Source organism: Martes martes (assembly GCF_963455335.1).
Source record: "Martes martes genome assembly, chromosome: 17".
Taxonomy (NCBI): Eukaryota; Metazoa; Chordata; class Mammalia; order Carnivora; family Mustelidae; genus Martes; species Martes martes.
This window is the reverse complement of record NC_137905.1, coordinates 19525684-19545371: the sequence shown is the minus strand read 5'-3', so window position 1 is coordinate 19545371 and position 19688 is coordinate 19525684. Positions and strand designations below refer to the sequence as shown.

The 19688-nt window shown below is 54.3% G+C and overlaps 1 protein-coding gene across 1 annotated transcript in view; it reads left to right on the top strand.

The window, feature by feature from the left end:
- Positions 1-3328: 3328 nt before the first annotated feature.
- The window catches only part of CDH5 (cadherin 5), a 31247-nt gene continuing 14887 nt past the window's right edge, over positions 3329-19688 (top strand). The window contains exons 1-4 of the mRNA XM_080827737.1: positions 3329-3426; positions 13810-14028; positions 17796-18084; positions 19081-19197. Of these exons, the coding sequence (XP_080683863.1) occupies positions 13828-14028; positions 17796-18084; positions 19081-19197 (607 nt within the window). The 5' untranslated portion in view covers positions 3329-3426; positions 13810-13827. The remainder of the gene's footprint in view (positions 3427-13809; positions 14029-17795; positions 18085-19080; positions 19198-19688) is intronic.

Below are 19688 nucleotides of genomic sequence, written 5' to 3'. Positions count from 1 at the left end.
TCTGGGTGGACAAGGCGATGATAGAGGCTCTGTAAGCAGAGGGGGCCAGGGGGCAGAAAGAAGGCAACCCCAGACGTGGGAGAGCATGAGCAAAGGCCCGGAGGTGAGAGGCTGCCTGCATCTCTGTGCAGGGCTTGGGCCTCCAGCACCGAGGGGAGGAAGGCACAGCACTCCTACTGAGGAGCCCCTACTGAGTGCCAGCCCCAGCAGGGCAGGAGAGCGCTGGGGGCAAGGACGCGGCGTCTAGAAGCAGGCCTGGCTTAGGGGAGCCACTGCATCCCTGACAAGCTCTGATGTGGGAAAGCACGCAATTCGCAGCCTCTGTTCCCCCAGCCCACGGTGGGGATGATGACAGCCCTGTCCCCAGGGGCGCTGAGGACTGAAACAGGAGCTCCTGAGAGACAGCCCACCTACTGCCGGCACACACAGGCTGTACTCCCCAGACCTGAGGACCGGGAGAGCTGCGGAGGTGTTCCAGGCCTTTGGGTGCCTCTGCCAGCCATCCGACTCCACCCACCTAGGCTGAGGCCCAGGAATCTGTATTCTCAACAAACCCTCCCCTGGTGATCCACTGTTGTGCTCATGCATTTGTGTCATCTTCCCTGATCTCTGGACAGCCCTGCAAAGTGTGGACAGCTAACCTTTTCCACAGGTAAGGAAACGCTCAGAGAGGCATGTCAGCTGCTCCAGGTCACATAGCCAGTGCGAAGCCAAGGTAGCTTCTGAACCAGGTCTGTAGCTCTCCAAGCAGAGCATCAGAGGGCCGAGCCCCCAGTCAGCTTTGGTCCTGGCAGATGCTAGGTAGGTGTCCCGAGGCCTCCCTGCTACACTCCCCAGTCTGCCCCATCACCCCCACTGTCGCTTCCTCCTCCACTGCTAATCAGGTCTCACAGACCATCCCGTTTCCTGCTGGCCCACCGGCTGCCTCCTTTGCTCCCAATGGCACTTCCTGGCCTTGTGCCCTCCCAGGACCTCCCCTGCCTACAGTGGTTGGAGCAGGAGCTGGGTGGTGGCAGACATTGGGCATGAGATCCCCAGGTACCCCAAGTAGCACTAGTCCTCCTCCTGTGGCCTGGACGACCTCTGCACGGTGACACACCCTGACCCCAGGGGCACGTGCCTGGACGGCCATCCCCTTATACAAAGATGACAGGAACAGCAGCCTTCAGGGCAGGGTTGACTTCCCCATGGACTGGGACCACAAAGGGATCCGGCAGATGGTGCCAAGACAGACCCTGTCCCCATCTGCTACCAGTGCCAAATCCGAGACCCAGCAGGAAGTGATGCCAGGCCCCACCCGGCCCCATGGGCACGTAGACCACACAGCAGGCGGTTGGCACAACTGAAGGGGTACGGGGCCAGAAGAATCAGGCCGAGGGACAGAGATGGAGTGTTGACCTATCCTGACTCCTCTGGGGCCACCCCCACCCTCCAGCAGGAGAAGGTAGAGTTAAGCCTGTTGGAGAAGAAAACAAGAAAATGCTGCTCCTTTGTTTTTTCATTCTACCAAAAGTGATGGAATGTGCTGGATCCTGTGCAGAGGCTCACCTCAGGACTGTCCTCCTTCCACAGGTCACTCTGCCCTCTCCAGCATCATTTGTCCTCCCCATCTGCTGGAAGTTCCCTCAGCACAAACATAGCTTTGAACACACACACACACACACACACACACACACACACACACACACCCTCCCATTTCTTGCTCCTGTTCACTCAAAGTCTTAGGAAGGAGCTGTGATCACACACATCTCCCCCCTACATCCCCCTTTGCTGACCCCTCTAATCTGCCTTGTGTACTCTGTTCCATTTTACCTGCTCTGCCCACAATGGCCCATGACCTGCAGCTTCCAAATCTCCCCTCCCCTCACCCAGGCTGACCCAGCGAGACCCTCTCCTCGTCCTCGCCGACTGTCCACCCCTGCTCTCTCCCAGCCTTCCCCCTACCTGGATGGGCTCTCCTAGAAGATCTACAAATCTGGGAGGCCGGGATCTCCCTCCTGGTAGGTCCATCCACTCCCAGGGCCTCAGGTAAATAAGCCACAAATAAGCTCAGGGCTTCTGAACCTCATCTCTAGGTCACCTGTAACCACCCCTCTCCAACTACCAGCCTGGCATCACCACCTGGGTGTCTAAAAGCCATGTCAAGCTCACTGTGCCCAAAACAGAGAATCGTTTACCTCCCCTTCCCAGAAAATATTTTTTCACCCCGTTCCCCACCTCCCTACTCATGTCCGCAGACTGTCCCAGAGCACTTCTGAGCAAGACGCTCTCCCTCTCAGGTCTCCGTTTGCCCCGTCCCATAAAAGATCACGTGTGGGACTTCCCGACCACTCTCCCATGGGAAACAGAGGCAACCACTGAGAGGACGGACTCCCACTGCTCACCCTGGGAGAATCCCAGTCAGCTGAGCTGGAGTGGGGCCCGGGCCCCCGCAGGTTATGAAAGATCCTCCTGTGTCTCTGAGCGTTCACAGAAAGTGAGCCCCTCCGGCCCCAGCTGCTTGGTTCTGATGGACTGATCCCACCTTCGGACTCACTTGGCTCCTGTGGTTCTCTCAACAGCCACGCGAGGTTGAGGCTCTGATTATCACCATCTCCAGATGCGGAAACAGAACATCGGAGGACACGACTGGCTCCACAGTCACGTCAGAAGCAGAGCTAGGGCACCTGACTGCACTAGATATTCCCACACCCAAATGCCCCCAAAAAACCCCAGCTGCTACCTTAGATCTAGAACCCACACCTGCCCCCACCAAGGAAAAGGCAATCTGGCCCTCCAGAGCCAAGGGCTGCTGCCTGCTTCCCATCTCCCACCCAGCCCACCCCCAAGGCCCCTGAAGCCTCCCCATCGCCTGCAAGTCGACCCCTCTCAGCAAGTCAGGGGGCCACCTGGGAAGATCTGGGTCTAAGCCCAAGCTGACCCAGGCTGGATTTTGGGCTCTGGACACCCCAGCTGGGTAGATAAGCCCCTTAAGCTCAGAGTCTCAGTGCCCTGAGCTATAGAATGGAGTGATGACACCTGCCCTGAGGGTTATGAGGAGGATGAACTAAGGACCTTGGAGGGTGCTGGGCCTAGGACCCCAGAGCTGAGGCCCGGGGCCAGGGTCTGAGGTGAGCATCCGGGGCCAGATCCAGGCCTAGGCCTCTGTGGGGAGAGCCTGGCCAGGCGGAGGCAGCCGCCCACCACAGAGCCTGCCTATCTGCAGCCAGCCCGGCCCTCACAAAGGAACAATAACAGGAAACCATCCCAGGGGGAAGTGGGCCAGGGCCAGCTGGAAAACCTGAAGGGGCGGCAGCCAGGCCTCCCTAGTCGGCCGGGTGTGGCTCCCCTCCAAAGGCTATCGGCAGAGCTTCACACACTCCACAGCAGCTCAGCCCCAGAAGGAAGGTCGGACGGAACGAGGACACCTCTCAGCCTACGAGCACGGTGAGTGACGAAAGCCCGCACCCCACTTCACCCTAAACCAAACTGAGAGGGTGTTCGGCTTCCCCGTGTATAGTGCGGTTGTTGTCAGGGTCCCAGGGAAGAGCCATTCCTTGGGGGCAGACCAGGTCTCCTCCAGGCTCAGAGCAGGGCCAGGAGAGTGCGCCTCGTGGTGGCGGCACAGGCCCAAATGGGCCTTCTCAGGACTGGGGAGGAGGACGTGCTCTCCCACAGGGAGACTCTCCAACTCTGTGTGACTTGAAGGCCCACTGGCTTCCAGGCGCCATGACTGGAGAGGGCGGGAGTCTGTCTGAGTGGCCATCAGAGGCAGAGGATGGGCACCAGGCCTAGCCTCCCCTTGTGAGGCCCTCCCCCATGGGAGAGGGCTTACCAAGGCCTGACATTGTCCCTCCTGCCCAAGTTCTGTGCTGGCCTTGGAAGAGGAGCCCCAGAAAGGGAGCCCTGAGCCCAGGGCTCTGTCAGCCACTGCCCCCAATTTTAGAATAGGCATGCTGAGGACCGGCTCTGAGCACCTGAGGCCCTGCCTACGGATCCCTCCCCTCCCTGCCTTGGACACTGCGGGGGCCAGGTTAGAGCCATGGGAGCTACAGTCATATGCCCCAAGGTTGGGATCCCACAGCCCTCATATTTCAGGGAAGCCCCCCCAAAAGACTTAAAGGCAGGCAGTTTAAGGTGAGATCCCCAGATCTACCCCTCTTTCCCATGTTGCTTTGGGAAAATTACTCGGTACCTCTAAACCTCCATGTTCTCGTCTGAACAATGGAGACAGGGACTCATCGCGCCAGCCACTGCGGGAACTGGAGGTGGTACAGATAAAAGGTTCTAAAGACAGAGCTCATGATTCTACTACTGCCAACGAACCCATGAGTTTAGATGTGTCCTTTCTCTGCTCCTAGGGGAGGCCACTCGGACTGGGCAAAGTAAGATCGGGAGTGGGGTTCTGAACCCGGAGCGGCACCCCAAAGCCCAGACTCTTTCTAGCACCAAGGAGTTCCTCCATGTCTCAGGTTTCTCGTCTATAAACCAGAGGAAAGCAGCCTTTTCATGAGTCAATTATAGGAGGACGTGTCCACACCCAGGAATGGCTCATGGAAGGGGGTCATCAGGAAATCACAGCTGAACGTAGCCGCTACCCCAGAGCTGTGAATGTCATCGAGTTTTTGATCCCTGAGGTCAGGCAGTCGCCAGCAGGTGGGGGGTGGGACTGGGGTGCACATGAGAGGCTGTGGGCTCAGCTCTTCCCCTGGCAGGCTCTCCAGCCAAGCTTGCTTCCTGGCCCGTGGACGATGCTGCTGTGTGAAGGGGACAGACAGGACCCCACAAGAGAAGAAGGGCACTCTGGGGGAGGCAGGAAGCCTGGGCAGCTCAGAGGGTTTAGGAAGGGTGCTGTGGCCACAGGGTTTTTTAGAGCAGGAAGTGCCTGGAGGGCTGGCGACAGTGCCGGCCATGAACGCCAAGACCAGGGGCTCTGGCTCCCCTTCAGGTGGTGGGGAGTAGCAGAGACCAGCCATCTTTGGGCCCCAGTCTGGGGGGCAGCAGGTGATCCCCAAGGGGCCCAGGCAGCCCTGCCGACTGCTGCTTACCACTGTAAGGCAGTAGAGGAGGCATCCGCTGGCCTGGCAGGGGTTAAGCTGCCCACCCTGCAGTTTCAACCTGACCAATTGTGCTGCGAAACAAGGGCCGGACATGGGGGCAGGAAACCAGAGGGGCCACATGTATTTTCTTCCAAAGCTGGCTGACTCACAGCTCTGCTGCTGCCTCGGGGACATAAGGTGAACACAGCAACCACTCACTCTAGAAAAATCTTGGGCTTCTTGCCTATGGGGATCCATCCCAGTTACTTCCAGCACCTCTCCCCACCAGCCCGCTCCCCATCATTCCTGAAGCTACTAAAAGAATTCCCGTTTGACAGAGGGGACCATGGATGCCGAAAGAGACCAAGCAGGCAGTCCCAGGTCACACAGTGAGCACGAGACGGAAGCAAACTAGGAGTGAGGCCAGCTCTTTCTGACCCTATAGCCCCACCGTACTCCATAGTGAAGCTCGGAGAGGGGAAAAGTCAGGGAGGGTTGAACCTGACAGTTTAAGCCACAGAAGAGGCCATGAGGATAAGTCAGGAGCCAAATGATGCTGGAAGGAATGTTCTAGGAGACAGGTCCTGCCCTGAGGAGCTTGGGTTCTGGCTAGAGACTCTAAAAAGTCCATCCTAACCCAAGTCCAAACATATATTGGGTGGAAAAATCCCAGAAGGCTTCCTAGAGGAGGAATACTGAGAGGTCTTAGGTCTGCTCTCTGACCTTCAGTCTTCTATTCTCTCTAGGGCAGGGGATGGACCATATGGTCCCTAAACTCATTCAGGGACCTCCAGATTATCTGTCTTGGGTCACAGTAACCTTCAGATCCTGGCGGGCACAGATACTGGGAGGAGGGGAAACATGGACCCCAGGGCCAGGCAGGCAGTAAATGAGATTTCCTTCTGAGAGAAACAGAGGGGTATAGGAGGTGGGCCCAGGGAAGAACCAGGAAGTGAAGTCAGGTGTGAGTTGGCCAGCCAGGCCCACTGCCATCAGGCTGGAGTGGGTGGGTAGGAAAGAGTCAAGACAACTGCATACCTACTAAGCACCTACTGTATACCAGGTTTCACACCGATGATCTCATTTAATCCTCCTGGCCAGGGAGGCAGCTACTGTTGCCTCCTTTACACATGAGGGATCTGGATCTCAGAGAGGCAAGGGATGGGCCTAAGGCTCCACAGCTCTTGGGCAGCTCGGCCAGTACAAATAGGCAAGCATGTGGGGCTCATTCTGTTGCTCCCAATGATTGCCTCAGAGCCTCAGTCAAAGTCAGGAAGCCCAAAGACGACTGGAAAAACCTCCCTGCTGGGGGGTGAGGGGTCTTGTCTCCTTGAAACTTGGAGCTGCCCCCATTAGAAGACAGGGGGTAGACTGGATAATCCTAGAGCCCAGAAACCCAGCACAAAATTGTTTGAAATCACAAACTAAGTCTGGTGAATTGCTAGTATCTACTTATAAGACTGTACTGAAGATTCAGGGACCGAGTTCAAGTTCAGTGGGAATACATACTGCAATACTGTAATCAGTGATGTCTGCCATGGGTATGGAAAGGGATGACAACCTGTGAGCTCTGTTTGGCCAGGTCTACATAAAAGCTTTTTTGCACAGGGACAGGAGTGTGTTCACCAGAGGACACAAAGAAACTTGTCCTCAAAGAATCAAAATCCTACTGGTGATATGTCTAATATGATGGGCCACTAGCGATGCTATTTAGGGAGGAGAATCTTTTGAGCTATACCAAGGGTTGCATCTGCTCTGACCACCCAAGGTCTTGACTTTAAGTATGCGAATTTGTGTTTGAAATCTTGCAAGTGAGGAGGGAAGCAGTGACAAGACCAGAACTGGAGACCGAGGCAGGCTGACAGGGAGCAGTGGGGACACTGACACCTCAAGGTCCAGGGCCTTGAGTTCATGTAGCACGATGCTGGGTCAAAGCGGAGACCCAGAACCCACCGGGTCAGAGACACTCAGGCCAGGAGGCAGAGGCTGTGCTAGGGGCAGGAGTCAAAGAGACCTCATCAAAGAAGCAGCCTGGGGCTTGGAAAGAAGTAGAGCATTCGCCCAGGGGACACAGCAAAGCGCATTCCATACAGAGGGAACAGCCCGTGCAAAGGGCCTGCCGGAGAGAGGAAGAGCAATGTGTATTCCAGAAATGTCTAGCTCTCTCCATGGCTGGAAGGGGCAGGGAGACAGGGGAGAGGAGAGCCAGCAGGATGGGCAGGGGCTATGCCATGCTGGGCCCTGAAACCAGGCTCAGGAACTAGGCTTCATCCTGCAAGGTGTGGGGTGGGGGAGTCAGGGAGTAGTGGTCAGCAGGGGAGTAGCACAGTCAGCATGAAGGGGAGTCGAGAGAGGGAAGCTGTCAGCAAAACCCTACAGGAAGGAGATTAGGTCTGGGACCCACAGGAACAGGTCCCTAGCCTGAATTGAGCCACAAACAAGGAGAAAGCCCGAAGGGGTCAGTTCACAGCTGCCCAATCCTGTCTCCCAACACACCCCATCCCGAGGTTCCTAGGGCCTCACCCTTCATCCTCCCAGTATCTAACAGCTGCCAAGGCCCAGCTGTAAATGCTGGGCATCCAGTGGACAATATGGGAATCTGGGGATCACTGGCTCCAATCTCTGTCCCAGACTGAGGCTCAAGGTGGTGGGGTGCAAAAGCAGTGAGGAGAGCCCTCCAGGGCCACACAGAGAGCAGGGGCTCCAGCACTTGCCCTTCCCACAGGCACAGCCCCCACATGTTCTGGGCCTTTCCTCCCAAAGCCTGGCCCCAAATCCCTGACCCAGGGACTCTGGGCTAGAGTCCAGAGCCTGTGGGAGGTTGGGCTGGGACTGATCATCCTGTCCACCCTCTGATGCTTTGCCTGGGACTGGGTTCAGCTGCCCCATCTTGTCCCAGCTGGAGGGGGTGTACTGCATGAGAGCAGAGGAGCCACTCTTCGGGGAGGGTGGGTTGAGTTGGGACAGGGGTGTGTACTTACGAAGACTCCGTTGATGGTGTTGTGTGTCCATGTGGTGTGAGGATGTCATGTGTGTATCCCTGACCCGCAAGCTTCCTCTGCCCCACCCCAAAGGGCCCTCCACCCTGCCTGATAACCCCTTCAGGCCTAGACTCAGCCCCTAAAACCTCAGGCTTGAGCATTGCTCTGGTCAGGTCAAGGAGAAGGGGGCTGCTGGTACTGGGGGCAGGGCTAGCCCAGGGTCACCTGCCAGGCCATCCCACTGAGAGGCTCCCAGCAGGGTCTAGGCTTCCTGGGTTCTATGTAGCTACAGAAGGAGCCGCTCCAGCTCTTCCTTTCCCCTCCCTTTGTCTCCCTCTGTGTCCCCCAAGTCTTTTTTAAACTCAGAGCTGAGTAGACTTCACAGCGCCTTCGAGACCAAACCTTGGTGACAGATGGAGGCCACAAATAGAAAGGGACCAAAGGGATATTTGCCTGATGTCCCACAGTAGGTCAGAGAAAAGTAAGACTCCCACCTGGACTGAGACCCTCAGAACAATCTAGGACCTGCCGGCCCCCACCTCCAGCTTCTTACTCTCCTCCATCAGCACACCACATAATTTAAAACTGGATATTTTTTATGAAACGGTTAGCATCCTTCCCCATGGGGGTACAGACTGCATTGGCTCCCCACAGGTAGTTTGGTGTGGGGCCCACAGCAGGTGCTCAATAAATGTTTGTTGAGTGCCTATGTAAGCCCAGAGCTCTAGAGAAGGCTTCCGAAAAGTGGGAACATGGGACTAAAATCCAGGCAGAAGAGAGAGAAAGCCAAGTGCAGAGGCCGGGAGGCAGTGACCAAGCCTGGTGGATGTTAACGTCCTGCGGGCACCCCCAGACCCACACAGGAGACAAGCAAGAGGAGCAGACGAGGCACAGGTCCCCACACTTGGCTCGACCTTCAGAGCACCCCTTAGTCCTCAGGCTCAGCCCAGGCATCTGGATGAATGGCTCCACCCACTGTGGACAAAAACGTGGAGCCCAGAGCTTTCCACGGCCCCGACCTCCCATCTGGGCATAGGTGAGCCCCGCTGTCCCCCGGATTCTCTGAGGCTCCTCGGCCCCTTCTCCTGGGTTCCATGCCCGCTCACTCTGGACCACACACCCCATCCTCTCATTCTGGGCCCCCCAGACCTTCCCAGATTGACCGAGGGCACAGAGGGCCCACCCTCATCCAGGAATGCATTTGGAGCTGCCCCCAAAAGCCTCTAGCAGGGCTCCAGTGGTGGGGCCCATCACAAATCCTGCATGACAGGGACAAGGCCAGGCATCTGGCCTCTGCATGGAGCTGCCAAGCAGGTCCCCTTGCCCCTGAAGGCTGTTGTCAGGCAAGTTCCCGGCGCTCCTCAGCTGGGACTTTCTGAGCAGAGAAGTCACTTCCAAACTCCTCGGACCCTCTGCTCATCAGTCATACCCCAAATCCACCTGGCAGCATTCTGATCGTTCCCAAAACTTGGTGAAGATAAACAGCTTATAGCAAGGTGAAGAGCTAAAGGAAGCCTGACCCCAGCTGCAGCTCAGACCACACCTCCAGAGGTACGGCCAAGAACAATTCTGCTTCCAGCTGTGGGCACGGCTGACTTCCTCTCCAATAGCAGTAGTGGGAGAAACAATCATCCGACAAAACCCTTCCTCTTGGCCCCCATCTTGGAGGCCAAATTTCTAACACAAAAGGTAAAAGACCCAAATAAATGTGGCTTTTCAGACAGAAAAATCCCTCAGACCCCTCTGAGTTTGGGTGAGGAAGGAGCCCAGGATTCAGAAAAAGAGCTGGGTAAGGGTTCTAGACCTACCACTTCTGAGTTGTTTGTCTCTGTGCCTCAGTTTCTCCCTCTGGGAAATGGGGGCAGTAATTCCTACGTCCTGGGAATAATATGAAAACCAAAGGAGACAGCGTCTCCGAAAGCTAAGCATGGAGGGCAGCTGTTTATTATTATTACACATGAGTGTCCCCAGAGAGAGGGAGGCGGGGTAGGGGGAGAGCAGTATTCGGGGTGAAAGGCAGCCTCCGTTCACATCCTGGCTCTGTCTCTCACCGCCCTATGAGCCGGGACGACTGGGTGTTAAGGAATAAAAATGGTAACTCGACGACTTGGTGAAGCAGACCCGCATCACAGAGCATTCGTCCACGTGTGGTTTCATTGTTAGCTAGTGTTTTTTGCAACTACTTCGGAATTCAGGCCTGAAAACCACCCTGACAGGTAGATGCTAGTGCTCCCATTGTATAGATGGTGAAAGCAAAGCTCCAGGCGGTAGAGCGTCTTGTGCCCAGTCATGCAGATGAGGCAATGCAGCTGAGGTGCAGGAAGCCCACCGAGCCTGCGACCACCACCCTGCGCCGCCTGAGCCTGAAGAGGAAACATCCATGTGTGACTTGTGGCCGGCCTTGGGGAGGAGGGAAGACACAGATGGGGCTCAATGTTCTCCAGGAAGGAGAGGGGGCTGTGATTTGAGACTGCAGCGGGGCTGGCCATCAACACTGGGACCAGGCCCAAGCTTGTGCTGCAATGGGGGTGCGCTGGGAGAGGCCAGGATGGGGGACCAGCCCAGGGACCCTTTTCATCTCTCACCCCTCTATCCTGTGCCCCAGCAGGTCCCAGTCACTCCACCTCAGAAGCATACTCCAGGGCCCTCCCCTCCTAGCCCCAATCTGGGTGACAGTGACCACCACCTCTGGGTCTCCCCCTCCCAGCCCGTCTCCTCACCGCAGCTACGACCTCTGCAAATCAGACCACGTCACTCTCCCACCCTCTTAAGGAAGAGCTCTCTCCCCAGGCTGCCCCCACGCAACCTGATGGTACCCAAGTCCAACGGCTGAGCCAACAAACTACCCCAAACATGGTGACTTAAAACAACACAATTTATTTCCTTTTCCTCTTACAGTTCTGGAGGGGCCAGGTCTGACACGGGTTTCAGTGGGCTAAAAATCGGGGCTGCATTCCTCTGGAGATCTACGGGAGAATCTGTTTCCTAGCCTTTTCTGGCTTCAAGAGGCCGCTCACACCAATTTCTGTCTCGACTGTCACATCTCCTTTTACCTGGTTCTGACCTTCTTGCCTTCATCTTTTAAGGACACTGTAATTATATTGTGCATAACATGGTGCACATAATCCAGGACTGCCGCCCTCTCTCAAGATCCTTCACTTCATCATATCTGCTCAAAGTCCTTTTGCCATAGAAAGTGACATATTCACAGATTCCAAGGGATTCAGACATGGACATCTTTGGGGGGCTTTCCCTCAGCCTACCACACTGACCTCATCACCTCTTCCTATGTCTCACCCCTGGTTGCTCATTTCTATCTGACCCAGGGCTTCTTTTGGTTCTTCAAGCACCCCACCCATTTTTCTACCTCAGGGCCTTTGCACATGTTGGTCCTTCTGCCTAGAAAGACTTTCTTTCCCCTAGTACTCCTAAGACTAACACTAAGGTGCTGGTTTAAGTGTCATCTCTCTGAGAGGCCTCCCCTGACCTCAGCCAGCCACACTCTCTCTGAGTTGCACCCCCCAGTGTAACACTAGCTGGCTTTTTTTTTTATTTTAATAAACATATAATGTATTTTTATCCCCAGGGGCTAGCTGGCGTTTCCTTAACTTGCTTATTTTCCTGGTGTTCCCACTACAGCGTGCACTCCCTGAGGTCAATCCCATGTGCCTTGCTTACTGCTGTACCCCAGTGCCCATTATGGAACCCACGTATAGTAGGTACTCAGTACCCATTTGGCTCAGTGCATGGGTTCGCACTCCACCTTGTCTAAAGGCCTAAGGATTCTCTCTCCCTGTTTCTCAGTTTTACTTCTGTTTGTTTCACTTTTTCATATTTGAGTCACTTCTCACTTGGGAGGAAGAAAGAACCAAGACTCGAAGTTCCTCTGTAGGCAGAAAAGGAAATGACCTGCCAGGCTTGAGTCTGGCAATGTTGGGGCAGGGGCATGCCAGCCACGTCCCCTGAGTCAGGACCAGCTTCCCGGCCAGCACTCCCAACATCCCCAAATCTTTAATCACTGCCTTTCTCCCACCTAGAGGGGCCACCCTCTCCACATCCTACCCTCAAAAGACACCAAGCCTCCTTCGGTTCCACCACCTCATAATTGAGGAAACTGAGACCCAGAACCTCCCCCCAGGCACATGGCACGTGCGTTCGCTGACAAGCTCCGTGTTCTGTCCCACCCAAGCCTGGGAGCCCGCTTCCTCCTGGGCCAGCAGCAGGGACCACAGGGTGGGGGCCTCAGATGCTAAGATCAGCAGACCCAGAGGCCAGGCTAGCCCAGCACAGACATCCTGGGCCCTCACTGAGGACAGCCTGGCGCCAGCGTCTTAGAGGAAATGTTACTAGAGTTTACAAACCTCCTGTCATGTGCAGAATCCAGGCTCTCCCTCAGGCCAAGATGGGGGACAACCCAGGTGGCAGCCTCCTATCCAGGATCCTGTGGTCCTTGTCTCTCTCCAAGCAGGAACCCTGGTTCCCACTCCCACCCATATGTCTTCTGACCCTGAACTTACCCGGGAACCACAGATGAGTGATGCAGGGACCCAGCATGAGTAGACTAATGGGGCCAGGGTTGAGAGAGCACAATGATAACCAGAGTCACAGCCTTCCCTTACCACAGGGGAGTGGGGAAAAATCCCCCTTCCTGGAATTCAGGATGAAACCAGGCTGTGATTTCTGGGTGACCCAAGATTCTGGTGCAGGCTGATCTCCTGTCCCAAGAGCTGCCATTTAGGGTCTGCAAGCACACTGGGCCCTGTGCTTAAGGCCTGTTTTCATGTTCTTCTGTCTCTATCTTGAAATTCTTAATACTTTTTGAACAAAGGGCCCCACACTTCCATTTTACACTGGGCCCCACAAACTACAAAGCCAGTCCTGTGAGCCCAGCCTCTCAAACCCCTGCCCTCCCCCACTCCTGTTCTTGTAATAGTTACTAAACTGATCCCCAACTGTGAGCTCTGGGCCTGGTGAGGGCCTGACCCTCCAGGTTAAGACACTGGGGTTTCCTAAGGACTTTCTGAATACAGCATCAAAGCAAGAGTGCCACAGGGGCTCTCCTGCTGGCGGGGGTGGGGAGGGCATGTTTGCTCAGAGGCGTCCTGAAGTCCCACCCCACAGCAGCTGTGAGGACAAGAGAGGGCAGTGGGAGAAAACACGACCTTTGGGGCCAGGCAGACTTGGTTCGAGTCTCGCTCTGCGGCTCACAGTCTGGGATCTCAGGAATGTTAACTAAACCCCTCTGCTCCTCGGCTCGTTGGTCACGTGAGGGTTATAATTAATCCACTTCGAGAGTAACCAGGAAAATTAAATGTGATGACACACGTAAAGCGCTGCTGCAGTGTCAGGCTTGTAATAAGTACTTGATAAGTGATAGCTGTTGAGGTCAGACACCAAGGCTCCATCCCCAGCCCCACCACTGGCTCTGGTGGGAACTTAACTTCTGGTGTGTAAAAGGAGGGTTATGGGGTGTCACAGCACAGGTCTTTGGGAGGTCCCATCAGCAACCACATCACCCTCTCCTCCAGAAAAACCTTCTGTCCAGCCCTTCCGGGGGTCCCTCGGTCACCTGCACTCACCTCCACACCAGCGCACGTGAACTTCAGGAGAAGGGGTTTCTGTGTCTGCCACCCTCCCCCAGACCGGGAGCGAGTGGGGGCGGGCAGGAACAGCGTCTGGTTCTGCCGGTATGAGCAGAGAGGAAAGGACAACAGAGTGAACATAAGGGAAGTTCCCTCGGCAGCAGGCAGCTGCTCACACGCCGGAGTAGTGACCGCCACGCCTTGGTGGTGTCCCCTCTCTTTCCCCAGATTGGCACCTCTCAGAAGATGCAGGTGCTCGTGCTGCTGCTCGCCTCGGTGGGCACCTGCCTGGACCTGCTGGTGGTGGCGGCAACAGACCCCAGCCCTCTCCGACCGGACCCCCCCAGCGTGCTGCGCACCCACCAGCGCCAGAAGAGAGACTGGATTTGGAACCAGATGCACATTGATGAAGAGAAAAACACCTCACTGCCCCATTATGTGGGCAAGGTAAGGCTCGGGCGCCAGAGCAGGTGCAGCATCAGCAGCAGGTGGCCCGCAATGATGGTGGCAGCGGGACAGCTGGTGACACACTATCCTGGCTGGCAGGGTGCGGCCAGTGGCTGTGAAGGTAATGGTGGTAGAGCAGACAGAGCTGGTGGAAGGGGTCACAACACTGAAGGGAAAGTTGGTGGTGGTGACAGGGAAGGGAAGGTGGTGCCCCAGCAGCTGGGGGTGGGGCCGGCCAGGGAAGCTCCACACACAGCCTGCCCAGACCAGCCGGCTGACTGTGCCCACAGGCTCCTCGGGCTCCCTAGAATGGCTGGGAAATGTCAATGCCTTGGGATGGCCTCTCAGAGAGAAAGATGCTTGACCAGGGTCACATGATAAGACTCGGACAGAGCCCGAGGAGAACCAACCCCAGGAAAGCGCAGGGTTCCTGACTTCCAACACAAACGTGAACTCTGCATCACAGGGGAAAATGTCATCAACCCACCTACATCTTTCCCAATGGGATAACTGTGCCATGAATCAGCCACTGACGAGAACGGCCAGCCCCGAGGAAAATCTGCGGGGTGAGGAAGGGAGAGCCCGCAGAAAGCGGAAGCCACCTGGACCATGCACAGCCCTGACACGGAAACCTTCAGAGGGCTCTCCTCTCCCAAGAGTCTTCGAGCAGCAGGAAGAGCGTCAGGCCTGCCATCATCCACCAAGAGCGTTCACTTGGCACCTGGCATTGGGCCAGGGGACAGAGAAGCCACAAGCAGTCCCCACCCTGGGAAGGAACAGGGTGCCTGGGAGAGGCAAGGACAAGTTTCCAAGGATCGCCTCCTGGCTCCCAAAGACGTAATCTGAGGGAAGGAAATCGCTGTTTATCAAGGCCACAGTCCGGAGCCTTTGTTTACAGACTGGTTGGACAATGGGAGTGAGCCCTGGGCAGCCTTCTGAATCCACAAATATGGGTCAGCATGGCTTTCAGCATTAAGACGTTATATCCAAATATACTGAGAGAGAGAGAGAGAGAGAGAGAGAGTGTGCTCCCAGAAACCCATACTCTCTGTCTATGAGGAAAATATAGGATAAATTCCAGTAGAGAAGCATCCTACAAAATACCTGACCAGTACTCATCAAAACTGTCAAGGTCATCAAAAACACTGAAATTCTGAGAAACTGTCATAGCCAAGAGGAACCCAAAGAAACATGATGACCAGATATAATGGGGTGTCCTGGATAGGTTCCGAGAGTGGAAAAAGGACATGAAGCAAAAACTGAGGGCATCTGTATGAACGATGGACCCCAGTCACTACAAATGTATTGGTACTGGTCCACTAATGAGAACAAAGGCACCATACTAACATAACATACTAACATAATATAACATAAAACGTTGATAATCGTGGAAACTGGGAGCAGGATGCATGAGAACTCTCTGTATTATCTTCTCAATTTTCTTATAAATCTAAAGCTGTTCTAAAAAATAAAGTGTTGGAGGGAAGGAGCTTATACTCCAATGGAATCTTATGCAGAATGCCAATAAAACAGGCCAAAGCTCAATCACTCCCCATCACTACCCCTGCCCATGTGGGTCCTAATGCACCACCCCCCACACCCAGAACCAAGTTTGGAACTACCAATTAACCCTAAGCAACTCACACAGAGTCCCAGACTGTCCCTTCTCCTTGAATCCCCACTGTTCCCCCAAGCCACAGGCTGCAGAGCTGGGGCGTTTGCTTCTTGCTTCCTGACCCACTGTTCATCATACCTCCTGGCCCCTGGGTCTTGGGACCCCCTCATGAACTCGCCAGGCCCCAGCACACCAAGGCCCTCCTGGCCCTGCTCCACCCAAGGCGGAGGCCCTCACGCCCTGTCTCCACTTACTCATCTTGCAGACTCTTCTCCAAGCTGTCCTCTGGCTTTCCACCCCACCCCCTGCCCCGATGCTGCTCTCAACCAGGGCTCCGGGGTTGCATTGCTGCTCAATCCTAGGGATACCTTCTAGCCTCACGGGACTTGACCACACCCTTCTTGACACTCCCTCTTCTGTCTTGACCCCCGCTCTTTCTCGGTTCTCCTCATCAGACACCTTTACTCAAGGCTCTTGCTCCCTGGACCCATATTGTCCTGTCTCGGAGTCTCAGCCCTGAGAGCTGGAACAGGGTCTGGATTACCCCTGTGCTTCCAGCGTCCTGCCTAGCAACTTTTAGGCAACTGATTTATACATTTTTAATTGAATTGAACTGCATTTCTTGAATACTCTAACCATCTATGAGAGTACCACTTTACATGTATGAAATATGATTCTCTGATGTTCCTTAAAGTCTCTGTTTCTAAGATTCTATAAATGAAATGTTTAGCACTTCTACCCTAATATCTTTTAACATATGGATATACCATAAATAATAACACGTATTTTTTGAGAGCCTGTGCAAATGGCTTTACATACATTAGCTTCCAAATCTTTTTCTAAATCTTGTTCTTGGGGCACCAGGGGGGCTCCAGTCAGTTAAATATCTGCCTTTAGCTCAGGTCATGATCTCAGGGTCCTGAAATCAAACCCCATGCTGGGCTCCATGTTCAGTGGGAAGTCTACTTCCCCCTCTGACCCTCCCCTATCTCATGCTCTCTCTCACTCTCAAATAAACAAATAAAATCTTCAAAAAATTATTTAAAAAGAATAAATTCTAGTCCCTAGGACACTAATACTATGCGTTACAAAGGAAAAATGTTCTTATTACAATGGGAAATCCTGAGTTAAAGCTCATTAGAGTTTTCTTCTATAGGGCTATGTATTGCAAATCTCCAAGAAGAGAACACTTTATGTACCGTTCCAAAACTAAATTGACTGGAATCGGTGGTTTGCTAATAAATGTTTGACAACTGGTTCTCCAGGAGAAAAAGTCCTGATTCACAGCATTTGCTCATTTCCATGTGTAAATACTTTCACTATGTCTGTTTCAAGATCCTAACTTAATGGCACCAAAGACAGAGTTGTGAAAAGATATGTATTAACACCGCACCGTGTGATATTTCCATCAGTCAACACAGACATAACCTCAAGACCATAGTAAAATGCAGTACAATCATGAAAAAGCAATGAATTTTGAGTAGGCTATCTTTATTTTTAATAGGATTCATTTAATTGATAAGTTTATATAACTGAACTTTTAAGAATGGCGGTGTTTAACAACCAGCTCACAAACCTTCCTAAAGATGTAAGTTGGCTAGCCAGTGCCAGCCATCTCCCAGCTCACTGGAACGGAATTTTCATGTGGAACAGCAAAAGACATCAGTGTTTCCTGGAATTCACTTTCGAAAGCACCATTCTGTTCATTAGAGGAGCTCAACGTATAAAAGCGATATTATCTCCACTTTACAATGAGGTTACCACAACTCAGAGAGCTTAAGTGACTAGTAAGGGGCAGCATATCCCTTGCCTTCCATTGGCAGCAAGTACACTCTTTCCCTCAAAAATCTTTTTGTAAGCACCTACGACGTTCCAAGTGCTGTTCTGGGCATATGAGGGCAGCAGGCTGGGCAAGCCCCGCGGGTGTAGTGTTCGCAGGGACCTGGCTGAGAACACGCACTAAAGACCAGTCAGAGACACTTGTGAAAGCTGCAGGTGCCACACTTAGGCTCCCTGGCCAGCACCACACACATGTACACACACAGGCACAACCATGCAAGTGTGCACGTATACACCGACGTACCTACGTGCACTGACTCATGCACACAGCCACCCCGCCCATCCTCTGCTCATGGCACCTCTTTTTTCCTAGATCAAATCGAGTGTGAACCGCAAGAACGCCAAGTATGTGCTCAAAGGAGAGTCTGTGGGCAAGGTCTTCCAGGTCAGGGAGGACACAGGGGACGTGTTTGCCTTCGAGAGGCTGGACAGGGAAAAGATCCCTGAGTACCACCTTACTGCCCTGGTGGTAGACAAGAACACCAACAAGAACCTCGAGTCTCCTTCCAGCTTCACCATCAAAGTTCACGACGTGAATGACAACTGGCCTGTATTCACTCACCGGCTGTTCAACGCGTCTGTGCCAGAGATGTCGGCTGTGGGTATGTGCCCTGTTTGAACCGCCCCCTCCTCTCCTGCTCACCCCCGGCCTGAAGGCACTTCTCCCATCCGCAGCTTCACTGCCTGGGGTCAGGATTTAGTGAGTTCAGTGAAGCTGCTATTTTACGTGGTTTGAAAGAAACACTGGTCTCTAAAGACTAGCAACTCTGACCTGGTCCCTAGTCGGGGACTGAGCCCTGATCCTGATCCTGGACTGAGCCCTGAGCCTAGTCATGGACTGAGCCCTGATCCTGATCATGACTTAGCCTTGACCATCAGAGACACACACATTTCACTACTCTTCAGAGCAAAGCCCACCCATTGCTCTGGCTCAGGACTGGCACTCTAAAAGGGTAGCCTTCGCCCAGGAAAAATACCAACTTGGCCACCACAGTGAGAAGTCACCTCTAGGAGCCACGCAGGAGTGGAGGGGGGAGGACCGCAGCCCTCACCCCCAAGTGCAGCACCAGCCTGTACCCAGGCCTCTCAAAGTTACTACTTTCTCAATTCTACCCTCAGCCTCTAGTAGGTACCAGAAAAGGACTCCCTTCCCCACTGCTTGGTCCAAGGTTCCCGGCCAAGAACCTGGGAGATCTTAACAGATCTTCTTGTAAAGTATGGGGATCTTGGAGTTCAAGACAAACAGAGATGTGGCACTCACGCTTGAGGGACACCCTCCCATTCCTTTGTTCTCCACCGCCACTCTCCTCTACCTCTCCTCAAGACCCCACCTGTCCGCCCCGCCCCTCATTTCTCCCACAACCAAAAAACCACCTGCTCTCTGTCCCCTTCAAAGATGACCAGGCTGGACCTCCAGCACTATCAGCGCTTGGCCCCCATGCAGACTCCTAAGAACACAAAGCAGCCTTTTCTCCCAGTCAGGACTCTGGGGGGAGGTGGGTTCAGGAACAGCCTGGGCCGCCTAACTGTCCTCCCCCGGGAATGGGGCGAGGGGCTAGCAGTCCCAAGGCAATAACCCCTGGATGCTCTTTCCTCAGGGACCTCTGTCATCCGTGTGACAGCCGTTGACGCAGATGACCCCACTGTGGCAGACCATGCCTCTGTCATGTACCAAATCCTGAAGGGAGAAGAATATTTTGCTATCGATGGTTCCGGTCTGTGTTACTAACCCTCCGGGGCAGGCACTGGCTTGGGGCGGGGTAGGGGTGGATATTCCGGGTGCAGCAGCTGAGGGACCTAGTCAGACAGGTGTCACCTACCACCCAAGCACACTGTCCTACGGAAACGGTTGCTTATACCCGTTTAGACAAGGTGGCTGGTGAGGGCAGAAGGAAGCAGGCCACTGCCCAAACACAGACTCTAGTCCAGGAAACAAAACCAGGACCCAAGCCGTGACACAAGAAGCAGAGAGAATGCTGGTTCGCAGCTCTGTGTGTAGGGAAGGACCAACCCGGTTTCCCAACCCAGTCCTGCTACCGCTGCTCACACCCTCTAAGGAAACCTTAGGCAAGTCAGCTAACCTCTGCGAGCCTTAGTTCTCTCATCCTGAAGACGGGAAAGTGTCTATCCATTTTGCATGGCAGCTGTGAAGTTTGAACGAAATACAGTATAGAGAGCACATGGCCCATAGTAAGTATCCACTCGG